At 38.2% G+C, this 22,353-nt stretch overlaps 1 protein-coding gene across 6 annotated transcripts in view; it reads right to left on the bottom strand.

The window, feature by feature from the left end:
• VTI1A (vesicle transport through interaction with t-SNAREs 1A) overlaps positions 1 to 22,353 on the bottom strand; it is a 271,587-nt gene that overhangs the window by 204,746 nt on the left and 44,488 nt on the right. For 3 of the 6 annotated variants that reach the window (XM_040564131.1, XM_040564132.1, XM_040564129.1), the window contains exons 4-5: positions 8,183 to 8,260; positions 1,812 to 1,832 (exon numbers count right to left, since the gene is read on the bottom strand). In XM_040564131.1, coding sequence (XP_040420065.1) covers positions 1,812 to 1,832; positions 8,183 to 8,260 — 99 coding nt within the window. The remainder of the gene's footprint in view (positions 1 to 1,811; positions 1,833 to 8,182; positions 8,261 to 22,353) is intronic. The other 3 variants (XM_040564130.1, XM_040564133.1, XM_040564135.1) reach the window with 1 other exon arrangement.

The following is a 22,353-nucleotide window of genomic DNA, read 5'->3' as shown; positions in this document are numbered from 1 at the left end:
ACAGAATGCTAACAGTTGTTTTCTAAATTATTTTTCTCTACCTGTTCAGTTTTGATCTAGATAAAATGATAAATCCATTTTTTTAAGATCGCTTTGCTGCTGCTCTCCCAATATACAGAGAGAGAAAGCAACTTCTGAGGCTAACAAGGAAAAGTAAAAAAAGAAAATTACTAGAAGCAATGTCAAAAAATGACAGAGTAATTATAAGCTCCTAAATGTATGCCTGAGTTCAGTATAGCTCCCAAGTCCAAGCCCTGTGCAATAACATTCTGAATTTTTCTCATTTGTCTGCATAGCTATTTCAAAAAGAAAAGTAGTTAAGTAGCAGCTTTGTTCTTCATATCTGATTAAATTTTCAGATTAATTTACAAATTAGGAATCTGTACGTTTATAAAACTATAATCACTGTTTGCAAACAAAAATGATCCTAGTATATTATTTTACAAAAGCACAGAAGCAGACGTGCAGGTATTGTTAAAGGGTTGGACAAATGAATCTTGTTCTTCTGAAAGTAATCTCAGAAATCAGGCTGTACAAACCCTTGCAACAATATTGTCATCTGTTTAAATACTGGGACTATTGGGGAGGGGAACTCAGCAGTGGTGGGAGGGCTTTCATGTGGTTACATGTTTATTTTGTTTAATTTTTTTGTTCACTGTTTTACTCTGTAGCTTTAACATATTAATATCAGCTCCACAAGAAGAAGGAAAAATAAAGCATTCAGGGAACTGGTGAAAGAATCTTTATATCACAAATATCTTACTGTTTCTAAGAATTCCCTGTAATTGCCCTTAATCTGGTTACTTTACAATTCTTTGTCATCCCCATTTCTAAAACTTACAAATCCTTTTCTCCAGAGCTCAGAATTCATTACTGTTTCAAAGAGATGATACCAGACAAATATGTGATGTTAAAACAGTCGTGCTTCTAAATATATTTATTCAAATACTTCACTGGTTCAAACTCCCCACATGAAATCCTTCAAAAATCTGACCCATAAGTAATCCTGATTTTACTGAGACCTTGGCTTTGGCAGCTACCAGGAAATACTAAAAAAGCAGTTCAGATACCTGCTTTGCTACAGCAATAAGTAACAGAGGATATTAATTTCAGAAAACGTACTAAAACATTTGAGGAACTGACCATTAAAACAGACTTCTCTCTAAATATTTATGAGTCACTTTATAACTGGAAGAAAGGTGTTCTGGAATACTGATCTCTAGTGTTACACCTACAGATCTACAGCATGCACAAATAAATAATAAATATTGATGTGTGTGCGCAGGTCTACCTGTACTGTATTTTCAGTGGGTATACAATATCCCCTACAATACACAAGCTGCTTCAGTACCTCACACAAAACATTACAAAATACTGTGTAATTCTTAGAGTGTTTCAGCACAGGTTTTAACCAAAGCAATGCTTTCACTTTCAATACCAGTGTACAAATGTATTTATTCTATCAAAGATTTTTGTGATGCAAACAAGATTATTACTGTACCTGATTTGATCATGGTATTCTAACAGATCAAATAATAGGTTTTCCTTTTTTTTTCCCTTCTTTTTCTAGTGCCTTTAAAAAAATCTGCTATCAAAGAATGTTAATTTCTAAGGTTTGATCTAGAGATTCCTATGTAAGTATACAATTATTAGGAAAAAAGAGGCACAACAGTGAATATTTTAAAGCAATGTAATCAATATTTTTGCTTTGTGTAGATTTCCCTGCAACAATGAACAAAAAGATCTACTTCAGATTTTGAAACTCAGCTTTAAAGGGAAAGCTAGACAACAAAAAGCAAGAAAGTACTCACCTCTTCACGTAATTTTATCAACTGCAACATGAACGCACAAAAAAGATAAAAAGGAAAGAAATGGCAGGAAAGAAAGATCAGTTGTGTGACAGGATACAGAATTAACATTGACAATTTATCTGTTTACATGTTTAGCATTTAAAAATCACAGACAAACACATTAAAAGAACCTAAACATAGACTACATGCAGAGTTTTTTGAACGAATAAAGATCACTTTCTCACACTGTCACATTAAACAAAGAGAATAGTGTGAAATTCTCTTTTAAACCACATCTAAGACACCATCATGAAATAAAGGGGAATGACTTCATAGAAGTCTATATTATAAAGAAAAAAACAAGTTTACTATTCCTCTCCTCGAAGATTGTACAGCTGAAGTGGTTTTGTATATACAAGTTTTCAGAATGTTTTCTGTGTATTTTAGTTGTGACAACTGATTTCTTATTTTACTAGCAGATCTAACTTATTAATAGATGACTGCATCTTTATAGCATGTCACTAGTACTCCAATTTTTATATACCTTAGTTTGAATCTGACTATATTATCTATTTTTATTATTGAACCTCAAATGGAAACACTTTTTCAGGTTAAAAAAAAGCAGCTTAGTTAAATGACTCAGAATTATGTTTTATTGCACAGAATATTTAATAATAGACAAAGGAACGGGGAACAAGATGAAACAGATTTCCCACAGAAAAGACCCATTGCAGGCTCTTAATCCTAGACCACTATACAGTGTATGAATACACACACAGTGTATGTGTATATACTTATATACTACAGACATTCATGTTTATCAATTTATGCTTGTAAATCAATGCAGTCTAATTCTACTAATAACATTGCTCTGACAGGTTTCCTATAAAACTAAATAAAAACCAGTGTGAATATCAAGCTATGTTGTAACATCCTCTCCATTTACAGAGATAAATTATTTGTACTGGAACAAAAAGTACAATTACTCACAACAAATGTCTGCACAAGAGTAGTTCTTTCATGAAAAAAATACAGTTCTCTCACCAATTCCAGTTGAATTCGAAATTACAACAGCTACATCATTATCTCATTTTATGCTGATACTTCACCTACAGTTTCATAACCCTAATTTTTAACACGTGTGTAAGCTAAGAATGTTTACTACTTATAAAGTCTCGCCAGCCGGGAGGAAACAAAAGCATTTCCACGACTCTCTATTGTTTCATATGGCTCGCCTGAACCAAACACCCGCCTCACCCCAAAACAGACAAAAAGCCTCTAACTACGTGTAATTGGGAGGGCTACTACTGCACCAAGTCGAGCTCAGACTGCTCTTCAGCACCCAGCTAAAGGAACTTTGCTAAAATTTGGTATATAGAAAACGGCACTGTCCACCAAACTGGTTCTTAAATTCAAGTGCTTGGCCTATCATAAATTGGTCTCTTTCTCCAGTTCTTCCCCCCCTTTTTTCCCCAAAAAGGCAAACATTAAGGCTTTTTAGAAAGAGACGATCTGGGAGTTGATCGCATAGCTATCTTTTCTTTCTGAGGCCACCATTCTTCAGTTGGCTATGATACTTAAAGGGCCAAAGTTTAAAACTACTCTCCCGCAATAGAGTCCATTTGGGCATGCCACCCTGCTATAATCAGTGAGTTTGAAAATGCTGCACATTTGTTTTTTCAATAGGTCCCAAACAAAAATGTTCTATCTTGTTTGTGCTGCATGGCTGAATTTAAGCTCTGCATAGGATTTGCAGCTAAGCTAAGTAATGGGAGAAGGTTTTCTTTTTCATTTTTTTTTTTTTTTTACACTGGCTGAAAGATATTCATTCAAATTAACAAAAGATGTATTTTTCCCCCATTTAACAATGCGCTTGATGAAAATGTGTTAACTTTTTTTTCTATTTTTAAACATTTTCTGGTATTTTTATCGTGCTCGCCGCTCAACTGTAAACAGCACTAAGCTGTGTGCAGCCACCATTTTAGGTTATGATAATCAGCATATTTCTGAAACAAAGATTTTTTTTTTTTTAATACAGAATTTGATACAAGAGGTAATCTGTTCCTTTGTAGGCTAAAAAAAAATCTGGTTTACGCTGGTTTGAACCAGTGGAATCTCTTGTGGCTAAGCCTTCTGCTGTGACTAAAATCAAAACTGCGCCGCAGAGAGCAAGCGAGATTGTGTGTATGTGTGTGTATGTGTGTGTGTGTGTGCCCGTGTGTCTGTGAGGCACACCACGTGATGCAGAAAACTACCGAATTTTTTTTTTAAAAAGCTGATAACGCTACTGCCGTCTCTGTCCGCATATAGATAACGAATAAATGCTGAACTCTATTAAACGCCCTTTACACATTATCGTGGGTCGAACACACAATTTTCTGAACTTATGATGACAGTCTATTTATTTTGCTATAAACCCTCGGCATGTAACGAACAGATTTGTGTCTGGTAATGATCTGCTCTGCCAGGGCTATATGAAATGATACCGACCTTCTTTAGATCTTGGGGAATTAAATTGACCAACTTCACCCCCTGGTCTGTAGCTGAAGTTTGACACACTTTATGCACAGCAAGCCCAAATCTAATATTATCAGAACTTTGTAGTCAGAAATTAAGTAGCCACAAAATATTTGTTCACCACAAATCACATATGCAGTGTATGTGCATATGGAGACACAATTTAACCTAATGCGAATTTACTTAACCATATTAATTAACATAGTTGTGGAAGAGAAAGGAACAGTATAATATTTCAAGAAAGTTGGTAACAGGGTACCTGACACTATTTTGGTAGAAAGGGATTTCTGATTTAACCCAACGTATACTTTCTAAAAAACGTAGAAATCACCACATAAAACCAGCTCTGTGATTATTGAAGTGAAGCCACAACTTTAAGTAGTGTATCACTGCACTGAAAAGCTCAACAACTTTCACGGGATTTGATAATCATTGAAGTCTTATTTGTCATTCCAGCCAGCAAAGTAACAGAGCCCATTTAAGACCACTTCTAGAAAATAAGGAACAAACCAATGCACACGGGTTTTTGGAGTTGTTCTTTTTTTTTTTTTTTTTTGATAGGAGAAGGGATGGCTCCTGATTCTGCACCTCTGCACGTGCCTCACCTGACCACATTCACCAGATATATTTCAGAGGAAATTAATGTACACTAAGCAATGACTTCGTTAAACACTAAAAGCATTAAGAGGTTTATATCACTTATTAAACAAAGATGCATTTACTTTAAAAGAAGTTTTGATTAGCAAAATTGTATGAGTTTTACAACCTCTTACAAGAAGTTTCTGTATGCTTTATCTAATAAAATTAGTTAACTATTGATATAATTATGATAAGGCAACCATATTCTAAGATGTCATCTACACATGATGACAGCTACCCATGGAAGACATCTAGTGGAACAAAAAAAGAGGAAAGGCCAATCATCATTTGGTAATTCTTCACTCTGTTCTTGCACTTAAATCCTTCTTCTTGCTAGAACAACTGGAAACTCATATCTATATATTCTACCCTGTTCAGTACAGCTTTTACCTTGGCTGTGTTTTTCTGTAACTCCACCTTTGAAACTCAACTAAAAAAAACAGAAGTTGAATAAAGAAAAGATTCAAGTTCTTTATTTTTCCAGCAATGCCCCATTTATTCCTAGAAACTTGATATATTCACACTAGCCAATATACATTAGGTTCCTTTTGTCTCCTCCCTGCACCAAAAACATTATGCAAACATTCATCATGATGACAAAGACCATACCTTAAATGTACTTCTCATAACTGTAGTTCCCTTGGGTAGTGTCCAACTCTAATCAGATATTCAGCATTTCTATTGGCAGATTTTACCAGTATCTCAAGATTGCTATACGAGCAATTCTGAGCTTGCAATTCTTTGTTTGTTTTTGTTTATGACAATTCCTTCATCATCAGAGGAATCCCTCATCCCCTCTCCTCTTTTAAAGTCTGGTGACTGAACTGGGAAAGAAAAAAACATCATCGTTTGGTTTAACTAATTTAACCTAACCAAAACTGATTGAGAAGTAAAGAGTCCTATAACAGTACTGTGAGGGTCAGTCTATCCATCTGTATTCCCAACAGACAAAATTAAAGCAAGAATTTGAAACATCTTCAAACATTTTGTATGCCTACAAACTATACTTGATCATACTTTCTTCACCTAGTCCAAATTTTGTATTAATATAATAATGTGTAGGAGCGAATGTGGAGTAGATTTGGACTTACTGAGTCAAATATGTTAACACCTTGATTGTATGGTATATACCCAAACCTTGCACTTAGTTGGATAGAGCTGCACATCCTGATATGCTCAACAAAAGGCTGAAGCTTGCACACTAACTGCTTGTTGACGTAACTAAAAGCATAAAAAATACAAATATGAATCATATCTCATAAGAAAAAGATTGTGTTATTCCAGTAATCAACCACAATTTTTTTTTTTTGAAATATTGGCCTTTACGTTTTTAAAAGAAAGATGGGTGTCTCCTGTATGCTGATATTTTGTAGCATACTTCGAGAAAGAAAACAAAGAAATTCAGAACTTCCAAAGATTATGGTTAAAATTTCAAGTTGGGTTATAAAAAAGGACTTTGTTTACTGAAAAGACTAAAAAACCCTTCCCTTACCTCCCCCCCGAAATGCTGTGCCATTTAAGAAATGGTCATTTGAAAGAGAAAAAAAATCACGTTGACAAACGCATGGAAGTATCATTTGGTTCCTTAATGTGACCATGTGTCTTCCATAAGGTTTTGAAAAGAGATCACAACTTGCAAAAAGTGTAAGTGAACCAGTTATTTAACCATTCCTTAAAAAGTGAAAATAAAGTATTTTATTTCATCCCAAATATAAGATATTTTGTTATAAGTAAAGCTTCTTATCACAATTGTCCTTTTATGTCTGAATTCACATATTTTTTCTTGAAATATAAAAATAGCAGCATCTTAAAAGAAATAAAACAAGAATCTTAACACTTTTACAGGACTGAGTTTACTTCCATGACACACAGCCTGGGAAATTCTTCTCCCTGAAATCATCCTTTCTGCAAAATCATTACTTAGGGATAAAAAAAAATCTCTTCCTTTTATTTGAATTTTGGACACCCTCCCCTGCTATAATATCTAAATTTGAAGATTAATATCTTTTACTTTTAACACTACACATTGATAGTACAGCTGCTATACACTGAAGTCTACAGATAAACTGTACACTGTGCATAATTCCACTTACATATGTATTACAGTCTATCAGAGATTAAAATTTACACAGCACATTTAAAATACTGTATAATACTAGTGCTTAATGGGGTCTGTGTGTTAAAATTCATCTTATTGGGATAAGCCTCCAAGACTTACTTTTTTCTACCCATAGTGAGCTTATACTGAGGGTAGAAGACACTAAAAATTTTATAATGTGATTCTGTTTCCTTATTTAATATTGCATTTATCAAGTAAACATTTAAACAATCTTCACTTGCAGTACCAAAATAATTTAAATTCTATATCTTCAGAAGGGAAAATCTGATATTTAAGAAAACTTTCAGCAAACTTCTAAACTCAAAATCTACAACTTGGATTTACAGCTGAACTGACTTTCTAAAGAGAAAAAGAAAAATTCAGCTTTTACAAAGAGATTGTCAAAGAAGTTTCAGCACCAAAAGAAATATTAGCATGTGGGTAAAAGTCCCCTGAATATAATGTTCCCTTTAGAATTTTCAGCAGTCTACTAGGATCCTCACTGCAGTGTCCAGAACAACAATATGGGTACAAGATTTTTAAAAAGCCTCAGAATTATCAAGCTTTCCTTCATTAAAAGATTTGGATAGCACTCTGCATTCTAGTACAACATACATTATGAAAGCATGCTTTCATTAGTACAACTTGTGTTTTTGGTACAAGGAGAGAAAATCTGTTTAGGGAACAAATCACACAAGGAAACTGAGTGGGGTACAGCCTAATTCTGAAAGTGCACTTTCATTTGTTTTGCCTGCCAGTGTTGATTTAATTATACTGCATTATTATCAAAGCAGCATTATGTACTTTTTTATTCCTTTTACATGTGTTTGAGGTGAAGACCTTGGCTTTGTCGGCAAACAGCGCGTTTCAAGTTATTTCTTAAGTACTAAATAATAAAGAAAAGAGAAGAAAAGATTTTTTTTTAAGATAGCAGACAGTGATCACAAGTTAAAGGGTTAAATGTAAGATCTCCAAGAAACATTTTGAAGTTGATTAAGACCCCAGCTTTGCATTAAACAGTATCACTTCCACATGAGTTGTTGCTAATGCTGTTAAGGAGCAGCTTGAGAAGCCCAGTGTGCCAGTGACCTCCTTCACCCTCCAGCCACCCACTAGGGCTTCTTGATTATCATCCTACCTGGTTCTCTGAGGAATTCCCGTCATCCCCTAGGAGCTCATTCCGCACCTCATCACTGTAGGCGATCCGTGACCTTTTCTGTAAAACAAAAAGAAAAAAGGGTTAGGAAGTAAAGCTCCAAAGCCATTGGCATCAAGGCTGATCATCTTAAACCTCGAGAGCCCCCTAATGGATACCTATTTGATAAAAAAAATAAATTAATCTGCAAGTAAAAGTTATTAAAAAGTTCTTCAACTGTTGTATTTTGATAAATCAGCATGGCAAAACCTTAGCATTTCTAAGAGTCACATCCTCAATATTTCATCAATGAAAGAAGCTTAAGCAAAGCTCAAGCCAACTCATGTGTGATCGGTTCTAATAATCAGGTAGCCTTGAGTGGCAATATAAACTAATACCAGAAGGGCTGAAGAAATGCATGTGTAGGAACAAAATGCATTATTCTGAAGAACACTTATTAGTTGGACACAGAACTCAGAGTAACACTGCAGTGATGCTACTAGATAGGAAAGGAAGACTGACCTTTCTCCTTACCAAAAAAAATAGGAAAAAAAAATAAGAAAAATAAGAATGAACAATGGGCATTTGACAAAATTGGTTGAATTTACATATGTAGAAAATTAACAAGTTTTTCCTTTGTTGCTAAGGCTATGAAGGCCTCCAGAGAAAGGACCAGAAATCAAATACCAAAAGAAAAGAGAGAAAACCGCAGTACAAGGGAACTCTAGTTTACAGCAGTTCATGGAAACACCGCAAACCTGAGACAGTCATTCATTAGACTATTACAACTAATAGGCATTATTCACAGCTGATGAGCACCGGATTTTCTCATGAGCTGATCCCTATATTGACTCTTAACTAGATCAAGTGGCAAACAACTGAAAGCAAATGACTGAAGATTACCAAGGTAGCACAACATTCACTGGAACAACAGGGAAGTCCATAATAAGAATATTAGTCCAGCTTTCAATTTCTTAGTTGGCCAAGTAACACACTCAGTGTTAACAGTATGAGTCAGTTAACACTCCCACATTAACCATTAAAAAAGAGAAAGGATTTTTAACATATTGCCTAAAATTATGCATTTTGCATATTTGAGCATGGCTATGACCAGCTTCCTCCATCAGAGGAAGAAGCCCTTTTTTTTAACTGATGGGAGCTTCCCTCCCACTCCACCATGTAGTCACTACCAGTAGGAACTCAGCATAAAAAAATCCCTCTTCAAACCTTCCCTAATCAGAGAATTGGGCCAAAAAATATTCTTGAGACCATAACACAGGAAAGAATTATTTAGAAATCATACTGAGCATAGGGAAATTCATTCCCTGTTCACCTTCCACTAGGAAACTAGCAGTTGAGTAAGCTTTGCACTGGTCATCTCAGAGCAACATTTTATCTTGTGCAGTTCACCCTTTATTATACCATTGTCATTGCAACGCTTACCAATTCGTGATTCAGTTGCTAGTGCTCAGGTCTAGACTATATACTAAAGCTACAGATGCATGTAGCAAGGACAAAGCATACCATGGTCCTACTACACGAGCTGAGTTGTGCCGAATCTTTTGGAGATCTCAGCTGCCACAGTTTCATACTAACCAAGCTAAAAGTACTCTACAGCATTAAAGGAAATGAGAACCTTTAAACAGGCTGTGGTATCAGAGCTGCCTGTTTAAATTATTCATTTCATCACTATGGGGGACTAAAACACTCCACAGTATGCAAGAATATCATATGGAGATAGGTTTTGTTTTTCTCTTTTTTCACCAAAAAGCCAACAAATTGGCATAGATTGCTCAATTACATCATTTTCCTATTTTTATTTGATACACATCAAACAAGGAAGGAAATTACAAATATATACCAATAAATATCTAAGACTTCTTTTCTGATTAAGATTCAATCTCCCCACTTGAGGTCCAATACTTCAACTGTACAGTCTCTTCCACTTGCACAAAATGACTCAGCCCCATTGATTCTGTCAGTGTTAAACGTATTTGTAATTATTAGGCTGAGGTGGGGAGCATGATGCTTCATGAGCTTGTTGTCCAGTGAACAAGTTGCCTAATAATATGTGGAAACTTAGATGGGCCTTGGTTACATATCCTTTATTTGAAAGATTTAACTGGCTGATATTCTCATTCACAGGAGACTGCATGAAAGAAAGGAAGAAGAATATTCTTCATGGGAAAGAAAGAAATGTTAACAACAATGCAGTTTTTAAAGGCTCTTTATAATCCTTTACATCATCACCTCTGAACTTAATAAATATATTTGTATCATTGTTCTTTCATTGTAATAATCTGTCATGATATGAAAATCAGCAATTTTATTAAAAGAAATAACCCTTTGACTACAATTAGGTGTAACTCTTTGCCATAATCAATAAATAATTTGATACTACTTTTGATCACAGTTCCACTACCAAATGAATCAATAATATAAAAGGAAAGGCCTTTGAACTAGAGTGTTCATTTGTTCTTCCAGGATTTGTCCAAAATATCAATACATTCATATCTTCAATTACTATTCTTATTTTTATTAAAGTAAAAGTGCTAACACATTCAAGCGTGGCTAACAAAAGTAGTGAAAATGAAATGGTTCATCCGAACTCAGCAATAAAATGAGTTTTAGATTTTTTTTTTTTTAGTTCATAACCATCAGCTGTTTATAAATATATACTTTAGCCAAATGCAAGAATGATAGTTTGAGCTGGAAATGTCACACACTCTGCTACAGTTTGAAGGAACCCAATTCATAATGCATTTTATAAATAGTTAATGACTTCTATACATAAGCTAACCAGGCAAATCAAGAAATTGTCAACATTTTTAGTCTTAGTTGTCAGTTAGCACTGTCTACTGGTACTTTATATGTATGTTTCTAGAAAAGACAGAAGCTTTACAGAGTTTGTAATCCAAGGCATTTCTGGGCAGCTCAGTATAAGTTTAAGAGCTTCTATGTGCAGTTTTTCGTCTGTAAAGGTCTGTCATACAGATAAGTTTTTCTTGTATTTTGTATTTTTCTTGTGTATACATGCACAAAAAGTCTAAGCACCCAAGAGTTTTTACTTCATTGTACACGTTTCCATTCAAATGCAGCATGCACACGAACACACCGCTACACAGAAGGGTTAAGCTACTTTCTACAAAACTTCAAGACAGAGAAAGTTTCAGGGGCTGTTTTAAATGTACTACAGTATCCAGACCTTCTGACAAGGAAGAATTTCTGATTCCAGGCAGATCTCTCTTGGTTTATGAACAGGATTTTTGCATACTGATTGGGTGATTTTCTTAAAGCCCTGTTCAAACAGATACACTTGCTCAGTTCTGTCTGGCAATTTGGCTTTAAACAATCTGTCTACTTGACCCAAGCCTTAACATTTCCCAATAGAACTGAATGTGTTCATGGGCAAGCACAGCTAAATTAGAATTGAAATGAATTAACTCAGCTTAAACTAATTAAGATCTGTGATCTGCAGTACCACCCCCCTGTATGATTCTACATGTGAAGCAGGGTACATGTAACCAGACTGTGAGAATTCTGCTACACTACTAATCTGAGCATAACAATGAAGTTCGTCTATTACTAAAGCATATGAGAAGTTAATTTCCACGGCCTACACATGGCAAAGCAATTGCTTAAATTGCCTCACCTGGGAATTTAATACAATGTTATCATCAGACCAGCCACACTGTAAATAGATTTATAATGCTTTCCATGTGCTAGGCTAGGTTGCATATGAACTAAGTAATGATCTGGTATTACAATACAATCAGCTAGTTCCCACACCTGGCAGACAGGGTATTTTGCTAAATTACTACCTATATAGATGCATCACAACATAAAAACAGAAAAGGCAATGGGAAGAGAAACAATCTACATGGTGTATGACTGATTTTTACATGGTAACCAAATATGATGTAGATGGAAAGAGGTATCCAAAATAATCTGTTTCCAACATCTGTACAACAGAACGCATACTTATTCGTTTCTATTCAATTTTGGCCTAATTTTCCGCATTCTATACTTTAATTACTCATCCACATTCTAAAATGTTCCCATTAGCGAAGGCCACAACTAGCCAATGCCCCCTCATTCCAACACACTTTCAGCAATCAGCCAAATAATTGCTATAAAGTATCACATATTTTCATACCTGAACTAAAGAATAGCTTTCCTCCTAAATGCTAAGCAGCCCCCTGAACAGACGACCATGTCTAGATACATTTCAGACAAAGGGCCCAGCAAATCCTTTCGTCCCAACCTCTCCATTTTTCATCCTCAATGTTTTAAGAATGGATTAAACAGATTTTTTCTGTAAAATTTGTAAATAAACAAAAGGACTTATTTATTCACAAACATCTGTTTTCATTAGAATTTCCTAGTACATATAAATAGTTTAAAAAAACAGCTTCAGGCATCTGTTTCAGAGTTTGGCCCTGCTCTACATGCAAATAAATACATGAGATTAGCATAACCAGAAATAATTTCTAGGAATAAATTATATTTTATTTTGTGTTCTTAGAGAGTACTCAGTTTTACCATTGCTTATGTTAAAACAAGGTGAAAAAGTGACCTGATCTTCAAACAGACTGCTAAGTACTGCAGATTGTAGACTTTCACCTCTGCTTTTCTGAATAGATGCCGGAAGTATTTTTGCTGAGCAGAAATGGAAAAGACAGTTCAGCAAATTTAGAAGAGAAATAAGTGACCTTATCTAAAAGCAACACAACACTTCTTCAGGAAATAACTGAAATTGATTAAAAAATTGCGTTCAAACTTCAGTTTACAAAACTTCCTCGTTTCTCTGTAAAGGCGATGCAGGAACAACAGATCAGATACTTCAGACTGCCATTAGAAATAGGTTTTCCTGTTCCTAAATAGCTCAGTTTGTGAGTAAGAACCAGGAAACTGGTTACATAATGTATATATATATGACATGATGCAATGCTGGACTTTCAAGCACTTCCTTATGAAAATAAAACAATGAAGCCGACATTTATCTGAAAGGAAATAAACTATTCTACAAAGCCTATGAAACTTCTGACCGAAAGAAGTAATTCAACAGTACATGTCAGCTGGCAAAAGTCAATGTCTAAGGCACTCTCAGTCTCTCCTAATACGCACAGAAAAGATTTTAAACACCTGTGAAAGAAAATGCACAACTTAAAACCTGTATTCTGCCACTCTGACAAATGCTGTTGGTTTCCTACAACAGAGATGAATCAAACTTCAAGTGCTAATGTGAAATTAGTACAGAGATACTATCACCCATGTTAAGTAGAATTCACAGGTTATAAATAATCTTCTTTTCCATAATCATCATCAAATATACTTTTATTTTCATTATGGGGTGAGGGCAGAGAGGAAGGTCAAGGAAATTCCCATGAGGACACAACACATTGTATAATGTTGGTAGAGGAAAAACGAAGCTTCTGCCCACAAAACTATTTCTATCTCAAGCTCATGACCAGTGGACCATGTATGTTACCAACAGGGCTGATCCTTAAACCTATGAGATTGCGTGTGCTGTGGCTGGGGAGGAAACAAGTGACCTGGGAGAGAACCGTATCTCATTGTTTGTGTCAGATTAAGGAGTAAATGGATTATTTCAGATTAAGTGGATGATTTCTGTTGTGAAAAGGCATTTATATTGACAAAAACAGCTAATATTTAGTTGACCTCTGCCTTTTAAACTTCAAAACATAAACTAGGAAAGATTTTTTGAAACTCAAAGGTCTGGAACTAAATGGCCCTGCCACCCTTCTATTTTTTAGATAACGCTCAAAAATTCACTACCACCACTTCCAATTTAACCAGACCACATCTACAGAAAAGTGATATGAAATGACCCAATATGATGAAATACTGGAGTTACAAATCCAAGCATGGAAAACTTCAGATAAGCGTTGCTTGGGTTTGGATAACACTCTCCAAATATAATAATGAATAACTCCCCTTGGCCTGGTGTTCATATTAATATATATATTTTTAATTAAAACAATTAATCTTTTTGCTTGTTTGATCGACCACATCCTATTACCAAACCTTGGTCCCTACATGTACGCTACCTTATTCTTTAATCAGAATTAAATTTCTCTAAGGTGCTTTCAGCTTTGGGCTGTTGCGTGTAACAGTTTGTCTGCCTTTTCATTTGTGTGCCATAATCTCAAAGAACATAAACCAGGCATTGGCTAACACATGAAAAGTGACTGAATACTACTGCAAATTTAACTAACCTCTTCTGTAGATCAACATATTGACATCTGCCTATTTGCTAGTCTGTTCCTGTAATACACTTTTCAGCACTCTGATTTCAGTATTTCATACAAGTCCTTTATATTGATTCCTTCAAATGACCATTATTAAGCTATCATATTTTATTATAAGAACCATCTCTACACATCAACGTAGCTGGCTAAGTTAACCAACTTGGTTATTTAGTCAATGGAAGTTCCTCTAAACAGACTACAAGATCACTTGAGTTCATTCCAGCTGAGCCTCACCTTCCCAAAAAGCCCAGTGCTTCATTCTAACTACCCTGTGTGTGTTCAAAGGTCACTCAAAATCTTGCTTGCTAAATTAGATACCTAAAGTTGGCTAGTGTTATCACACTTCGCCTTGATATGTATAGTAAACGCTGGCATATTTTTGCCTAGTTTGTTGACAAAGGTTTTGTACCTGCAGAGCCTTATTTACCACTGTCATTTCAACCAGCAACACTGAGAGAATGTCCTGGTTTCAGTTAGGACAGAGTTAGTTTTCCTCCTAGTAGCTGGCAGGGTGCTATGTTTTGGATTAGGATGAGAACAGCGCTGATAACATGCTGATGTTTTAATTGTTGTAGAGCAGTGCTTACACCAAGCCAAGGACTTTTCAGCCTCTCTCTGTCCTGCTAGCGAGCAGGCTAGGGATGCGGCAGAAGCTGGGAGGGGACAGACCCAGGACAGCTGACCCAAACTGGCCAAAGGGGTATTCCATACCATCTGACGTCATGCTGAACAATATATAGGGGTGGCTAGCCGGGGTGGAGGGGTGGCCGGCTGCTCGGGGATAGGCTGGGCATCGGTCAACGGGTGGTGAGCAATTGCATTGTGCATCACTTATTTCGTACACATTATTACTATTAATACTATTATTATTATTATTGTTGTTGTTATTCTTTTCCCTGTCTTAATAAACTGTCTTTATCTCAACTCACAGGCTTCACTTTCCCGTTTCTCTCCCCCATCCCGGAGAGGGAGGGGGGAGGGTGAGCGAACGGCTGTGTGGTGTTTGACTGCCAGCCGGGCTAAACCACAACAGCCCATTTGGCGCCCAACGTGGGGCTCGAAGGGTTGAGATATCGACAGATTTGACCAGAGTGTGTTAAACTAAAATTGGTATAAGTATTCGACCTGCTTAATAGTTGCTAGTCACAATGTTGATTGCCTTAATCTCAAGTTTGCTGCTCCAACTTCTAGCAGGCAGTCTTTTAAACACAGAAATGAAGATTCTGACCAGGACTAGAGGGGCCCTGCCTCCAGCCAGGGGGAGGAAAGGGACAACCGAGTTTATTGGACTGTGTGGATTCGATGGCCTGGCACGTCTGACGCACAGAAGTATAAGGCTCTAGTAGACACCGGTGCACAATGTACTCTAATGCCATCCAGCTGTAAAGGGCCAGAGCCCATCTGTATTTATGGCGTGACAGGGGGATCCCAGCAGTTAACTGTATTGGAAGCTGAAGTGAGTCTAACCGGAAATGAGTGGCAAAAGCACCGTATTGTGACTGGCCCGGATGCTCCGTGCATCCTTGGCATAGACTATCTTAGAAGAGGATATTTCAAGGACCCAAAAGGGTTCCGCTGGGCTTTTGGCATAGCTGCCTTAGAGACAGAGGACATTAAACAGTTGTCTACCTTGCCCGGTCTCTCAGAGGACCCTTCTGTTGTGGGGTTGCTGAGGGTTGAAGAACAGCAAGTGCCAATCGCTACCACAACTGTGCACCGGCGGCAATATCGCACCAACCGAGACTCCCTGATTCCCATCCACGAGCTAATTCGTCAACTGGAGAGCCAAGGAGTGATCAGCAAGACCCATTCACCTTTTAATAGTCCCATATGGCCAGTGCGAAAGTCTAATGGTGAGTGGAGACTAACAGTGGACTATCGTGGCCTGAACGAAGTCACGCCACCACTGAGTGCTGCAGTGCCGGACATGCTAGAACTCCAGTACGAACTGGAATCAAAGGCAGCCAAGTGGTATGCCACAATTGATATTGCTAATGCATTTTTCTCCATCCCTCTAGCAGCAGAGTGCAGGCCACAGTTTGCTTTCACTTGGAGGGGAGTCCAATATACTTGGAATCGGCTGCCCCAGGGGTGGAAACATAGCCCTACCATTTGCCATGGTCTGATCCAGTCTGCGCTGGAGCAGGGGGAGGCTCCTGAACACCTGCAGTACATCGATGACATCATTGTGTGGGGTGACACTGCAGAGGAAGTTTTTGAGAAAGGGAAGAAAATAGTCCAAATCCTTCTGAAGGCCGGTTTTGCCATAAAACAAAATAAAGTTAAAGGACCTGCACGAGAGATCCAGTTTTTAGGAATAAAATGGCAAGATGGACGTCGTCAAATTCCAATGGATGTGATCAACAAAATAACAGCTATGTCTCCACCAACTAGCAAGAAGGAAACACAAACTTTCCTAGGTGTCGTGGGGTTTTGGAGAATGCATATTCCAAATTACAGTCTGATTGTAAACCCGCTCTACCAAGTAACTCGTAAGAAGAATGCTTTTGAATGGGGCCCTGAGCAACGACAAGCCTTTGAACAAATTAAACAAGAAATAGTTCATGCAGTAGCCCTTGGGCCAGTCCAAACAGGACCAGATGTAAAGAATGTGCTCTACACCGCAGCCGGGGAGAATGGCCCCACCTGGAGCCTCTGGCAGAAAGAACCTGGGGAAACTCGAGGTCGACCCCTGGGGTTTTGGAGTCGGGGATACAGAGGATCTGAGGCCCGCTATACTCCAACCGAAAAGGAGATATTGGCAGCATATGAGGGAGTTCGATCTGCTTCGGAAGTGGTCGGTACTGAAGCGCAGCTCCTCCTGGCACCCCGACTGCCGGTACTGGGTTGGATGTTCAGAGGAAGGGTCCCCTCTACACATCATGCAACTGATGCTACATGGAGCAAGTGGGTTGCACTGATTACTCAGCGGGCTCGAATAGGAAACCCCAGTCGCCCAGGAATCCTGGAAGTGATTATGGACTGGCCAGAAGGCAAGTACTTTGGGATATCGTCAGAGGAGGAGGTAGTCCGTGCTGAAGAAGCCCCACTGTACAACAAGCTACCAGAAAATGAGAAGAAATATGCCCTGTTCACTGATGGGTCCTGTCGTATTGTGGGAAAGCATCGGAGATGGAAAGCTGCTGTATGGAGTCCTACACGACGAGTTGCAGAAGCTGCTGAGGGAGAAGGTGAATCGAGTCAGTTTGCAGAAGTGAAAGCCGTTCAGCTGGCCTTAGATATTGCTGAACGAGAAAAGTGGCCAGTTCTCTATCTCTATACTGATTCATGGATGGTAGCAAATGCCCTGTGGGGGTGGCTACAACAATGGAAGCAGAACAACTGGGAACGCCGGGGCAAACCCATCTGGGCTGCTGCATTGTGGCAAGATATTGCTGCCCGGGTAGAGAACCTGGTTGTAAAGGTACGCCATGTAGATGCTCATGTGCCCAAGAATCGGGCTACTGAAGAACATCAAAACAACCAGCAGGTGGATCAGGCTGCTAAGATTGAAGTGGCTCAGGTGGACCTGGACTGGCAACATAAAGGTGAATTATTTATAGCCCGATGGGCCCATGACACCTCAGGCCATCAAGGTAGAGATGCAACATACAGATGGGCTCGTGACCGAGGGGTGGACCTGACCATGGACACTATAGCACAGGTTATTCATGATTGTGAAACATGTGCTGCAATTAAACAAGCCAAACGGTCAAAGCCTCTCTGGTATGGAGGACGATGGCTGAAATACAAATATGGAGAGGCCTGGCAGATTGATTACATCACACTCCCCCAAACCCGCAACGGCAAGCGCCACGTACTTACAATGGTGGAAGCAACCACCGGATGGCTGGAAACATATCCTGTGCCCCATGCCACCGCCCGGAACACTATCCTGGGCCTTGAAAAGCAAGTCCTATGGCGACATGGCACCCCAGAAAGAATTGAGTCAGACAATGGGACTCATTTCCGAAACAACCTTATAGACACTTGGGCCAAAGAACATGGTATTGAGTGGGTGTATCACATCCCTTATCATGCACCAGCCTCCGGGAAAGTTGAACGATACAATGGACTGTTAAAGACTACACTGAAAGCAATGGGTGCTGGGACATTCAAAAATTGGGAAACACATCTGGCAAAGGCCACCTGGTTAGTCAATACTAGAGGATCTGCCAACCGAGCTGGACCTGCCCAATCAAACCTGTTACGCACTGTAGAAGGGGATAAAGTTCCTGTAGTGCACGTAAGAAACATGCTGGGTAAGACAGTCTGGGCTACTCCCGCCTCAGGAAAAGGCAAGCCCATTCGTGGGATTGCTTTTGCTCGGGGACCTGGATGCACTTGGTGGGTAATGCAAGAGAATGGGGAGGTCCGGTGTGTACCTCAAGGGGACCTAATACTGGGTGAGAATAGCCCATGAGTTGAATTATAATATGTTAATTATCATATAACACTGTATGTCACCGCTACCATGGTTGCTATATATCATAGATGAAAATGGTGATTAATTAGAAAGTATTGGAAAGAGTGTAACCTGAGCATGACATAAATGGTATGGAATAAGGGGTGGATATCTGTCCTGGTTTCAGTTAGGACAGAGTTAGTTTTCCTCCTAGTAGCTGGCAGGGTGCTATGTTTTGGATTAGGATGAGAACAGCGCTGATAACATGCTGATGTTTTAATTGTTGTAGAGCAGTGCTTACACCAAGCCAAGGACTTTTCAGCCTCTCTCTGTCCTGCTAGCGAGCAGGCTAGGGATGCGGCAGAAGCTGGGAGGGGACAGACCCAGGACAGCTGACCCAAACTGGCCAAAGGGGTATTCCATACCATCTGACGTCATGCTGAACAATATATAGGGGTGGCTAGCCGGGGTGGAGGGGTGGCCGGCTGCTCGGGGATAGGCTGGGCATCGGTCAACGGGTGGTGAGCAATTGCATTGTGCATCACTTATTTCGTACACATTATTACTATTAATACTATTATTATTATTATTATTGTTGTTATTCTTTTCCCTGTCTTAATAAACTGTCTTTATCTCAACTCACAGGCTTCACTTTCCCGTTTCTCTCCCCCATCCCGGAGAGGGAGGGGGGAGGGTGAGCGAACGGCTGTGTGGTGTTTGACTGCCAGCCGGGCTAAACCACAACAGCGAAAAAGAAAGAGAGTTTGGAGAGGGGGTAAACACCCTCTCTCCCCAGCTCAACACTTTGAAAATTTAAATATCTCCACAGAAAAACCATAGTAAAAAGGGCTCCCACCTGGTTCTTTGTCACTAGCCACCATGACCACTCTGCACTCCCAGGTGCCTGTAGGACCGCGCAGTGAGCTAGATACTAAGCTGATCAGGTTCAAAGGAATGCACAACTTGACTTTGGGTGTAGGAGTAGGAGGTCTAAGAGGGATGAATTCTGTTGTTTACAGCATTGGTCCACTCTTGGATGTGGAGGCAAAAGGGAAGGGTCCAGACTGAGGCATCAACAAGAAATTTGCAAAAAAAAATAAAAAAAAATATATATATATATATATATAAAAAAAAGATGGGAACAACCAAAACTAAGCCAGAGTTGTTGACAGGTAAATTGGTCCTCAACTCATGTTCAGGCTAATTTGAAGAAATGTTTAAGGGTGTCAGTAGCATCACTTCGGAGAATTCAGTCTCTACATCACACCCCAGAAGACACTCATTCCCAAAACAGACTTTAAAGTCATATATTGGAAGACAGTCACTGGCATCACTAGGCTGCTATTCTTCTCCAGAATTCTCTATAGATATGAATAACTCCAATACAAAGACCAGCAAATCTAGGCTACAAAAAAACCTGAGTCTCTTTAGCAGATCATTGCCCTTAAAACTGGCACATGTATATAATAAGCGTGCATGTAAATAGCTACAAGTTTCATTGCACAATTACCTTTTAGGGAAAATTAAGGACGATGGTGGGACAGAGATCTCTTAGTGCCCTTCTCCAGTACAACAGTAAGTTCATGTTTTTTTTTTTTTTTTGGTTTGTTTTAATGAAATCTTCATTGGTCATCTTAACTCATCTCTTCCTCATAATGATGAAAATCGTATATTAATGTTTTCTTTTTATTTTACTACAAGCTTGTTTTTTTTTAATGCTTGTCACCATGCAGTTTCATTGAATCATTTATCCAACTAATGATAAAGCATGATAAACATCTCAGATAAAGCAAAACATGAAACACCTGGAGCCTAGGTTCCTGTTGTCCACAGCAACAGGACATCTGCTAGTACTTCCCACCAGCTCCCTCCTTTTCCAAGAAGTATCCAAGTGTTACTTCCTCCACTTGGTACTTCATTGGCTTTACCAGCCTGTACCTGCACTTTCTGTTCAGATACTAAAGAGTCTGGCAAATGTAAAGAAAATCTGTAATGGGGCTGGGGAAGTTGCCATTCTTGAATGCCATCATTCTTCACTCTCACGCCCCTTGGATATCTAGCAGTAGGTAAAGCCTCTGACAGCTGGTATATTTTACGCTTTTAGGCTTTCCATTTAAAAGTATAATTTTGCTACAGAGTTCAGTTCTATTAATAAAGTATGTATTTTGTCCACTGTGAACTCAAGAGTAAAAAAAGCAAAAGCAAACCACAAAGACTTGTACGCTTGGAATGAGGGCAAGGCAGATGAACGAACTGCTTCCAAGGCAGCTGAATTGTCCCACCTAAATTTCTGCCACTCTGATGGGATCTATTTTAAACTTAAGAAACTTAAGCTGGCCTTTCCAAAAATACTTTTTATTGCATAAAAAGCTATGTTTAGACACTGTCCTTTTTTACTGAGCATATGCTTTAAGATATCTTTCTACCTGTAAATGTATACCAGTATACACATTTATGATTCCTGAAACTAATATATGGAATGAGAAAATTTCTGCTGAGTACTTAGTGTCAATCATAATGATTCTCAAAAAAAACCAACAAACTATCAATGAGAGTAGCAGAGTTTAATTTCTGACTTCAGCATTAAATACAAAATAAAATAATGCTTGATGCAAAGAATAATAAAATAGAAAAACAGCATAATTAAGGTGGCTTGCATACTGATATACTTACATGTTGCTGATTTTGTGTATTTCAGTACAAGTATTTTGGACCATAAGTACAGTTTGTACTATAGAGCCAACGTAAATTACTAAAAAGGAAAATTAAAAATAATTTGTGTATAACATGGCCCAGTCAAAATTGATTTTGGATCCTACTTTCCATGTTTCCTGACTTAATTATTTTTGCACTGACATGGTTTAGCCAGGGTTCTTTTTCTTCCTTCTAGTACCTACACACAGACACATTGCCTTGTTTGAAAAAGAGAAAAATTGTCTGAGCTTAATAATTTTAGTAGTTAAGTGGTCACAATTAGGCTTTGATGTTTGCAGCAGATTGAAGGAGGAGTAAATCTGCACCTTCACTGCTCCCCACCAAGCACTACTGGGACAGAACCAGTTGTTTCATGCTGTGTTAAATCAATAGTTAATATGATAAAATATTAGCCCAATGTTCAGACATTGTATTTTCGAGTTTTATCACAAGCGATGATTAGCAGTTCTTGCTTTACACTACCTGAGATAAAAGTCAGTAACTAATCCACTACCTAAAATATATCTAATTGAAGTCCTCCTCCTTTTTATACTGCCTCTTCATTTGTGCTCTGCAGTCTCCCACATTCAGTCAAAATACTTATTACCGATATTCATTTCTTAAAGTGCACAAAATGGATGAAAAAATATTACTATGATGCACATATCTGTATCAAAAATTCCAATGCAAACTCCAGCCATACTTCCTTTATTTCTTCAGATCCTAAGCCTTAAGCCATTCGACACAGCATAGCAGAAAAACAGTATATTTACACAAAACATTGCTATTTACAAAATATTTGG

The sequence above is a fragment of the Cygnus olor genome, chromosome 7, assembly GCF_009769625.2.
Source record: "Cygnus olor isolate bCygOlo1 chromosome 7, bCygOlo1.pri.v2, whole genome shotgun sequence".
Lineage (NCBI taxonomy): Eukaryota > Metazoa > Chordata > Aves > Anseriformes > Anatidae > Cygnus > Cygnus olor.
The sequence above is the reverse complement of the archived record's forward strand: the minus strand, read 5'-3'. Positions and strand labels throughout refer to the sequence as shown.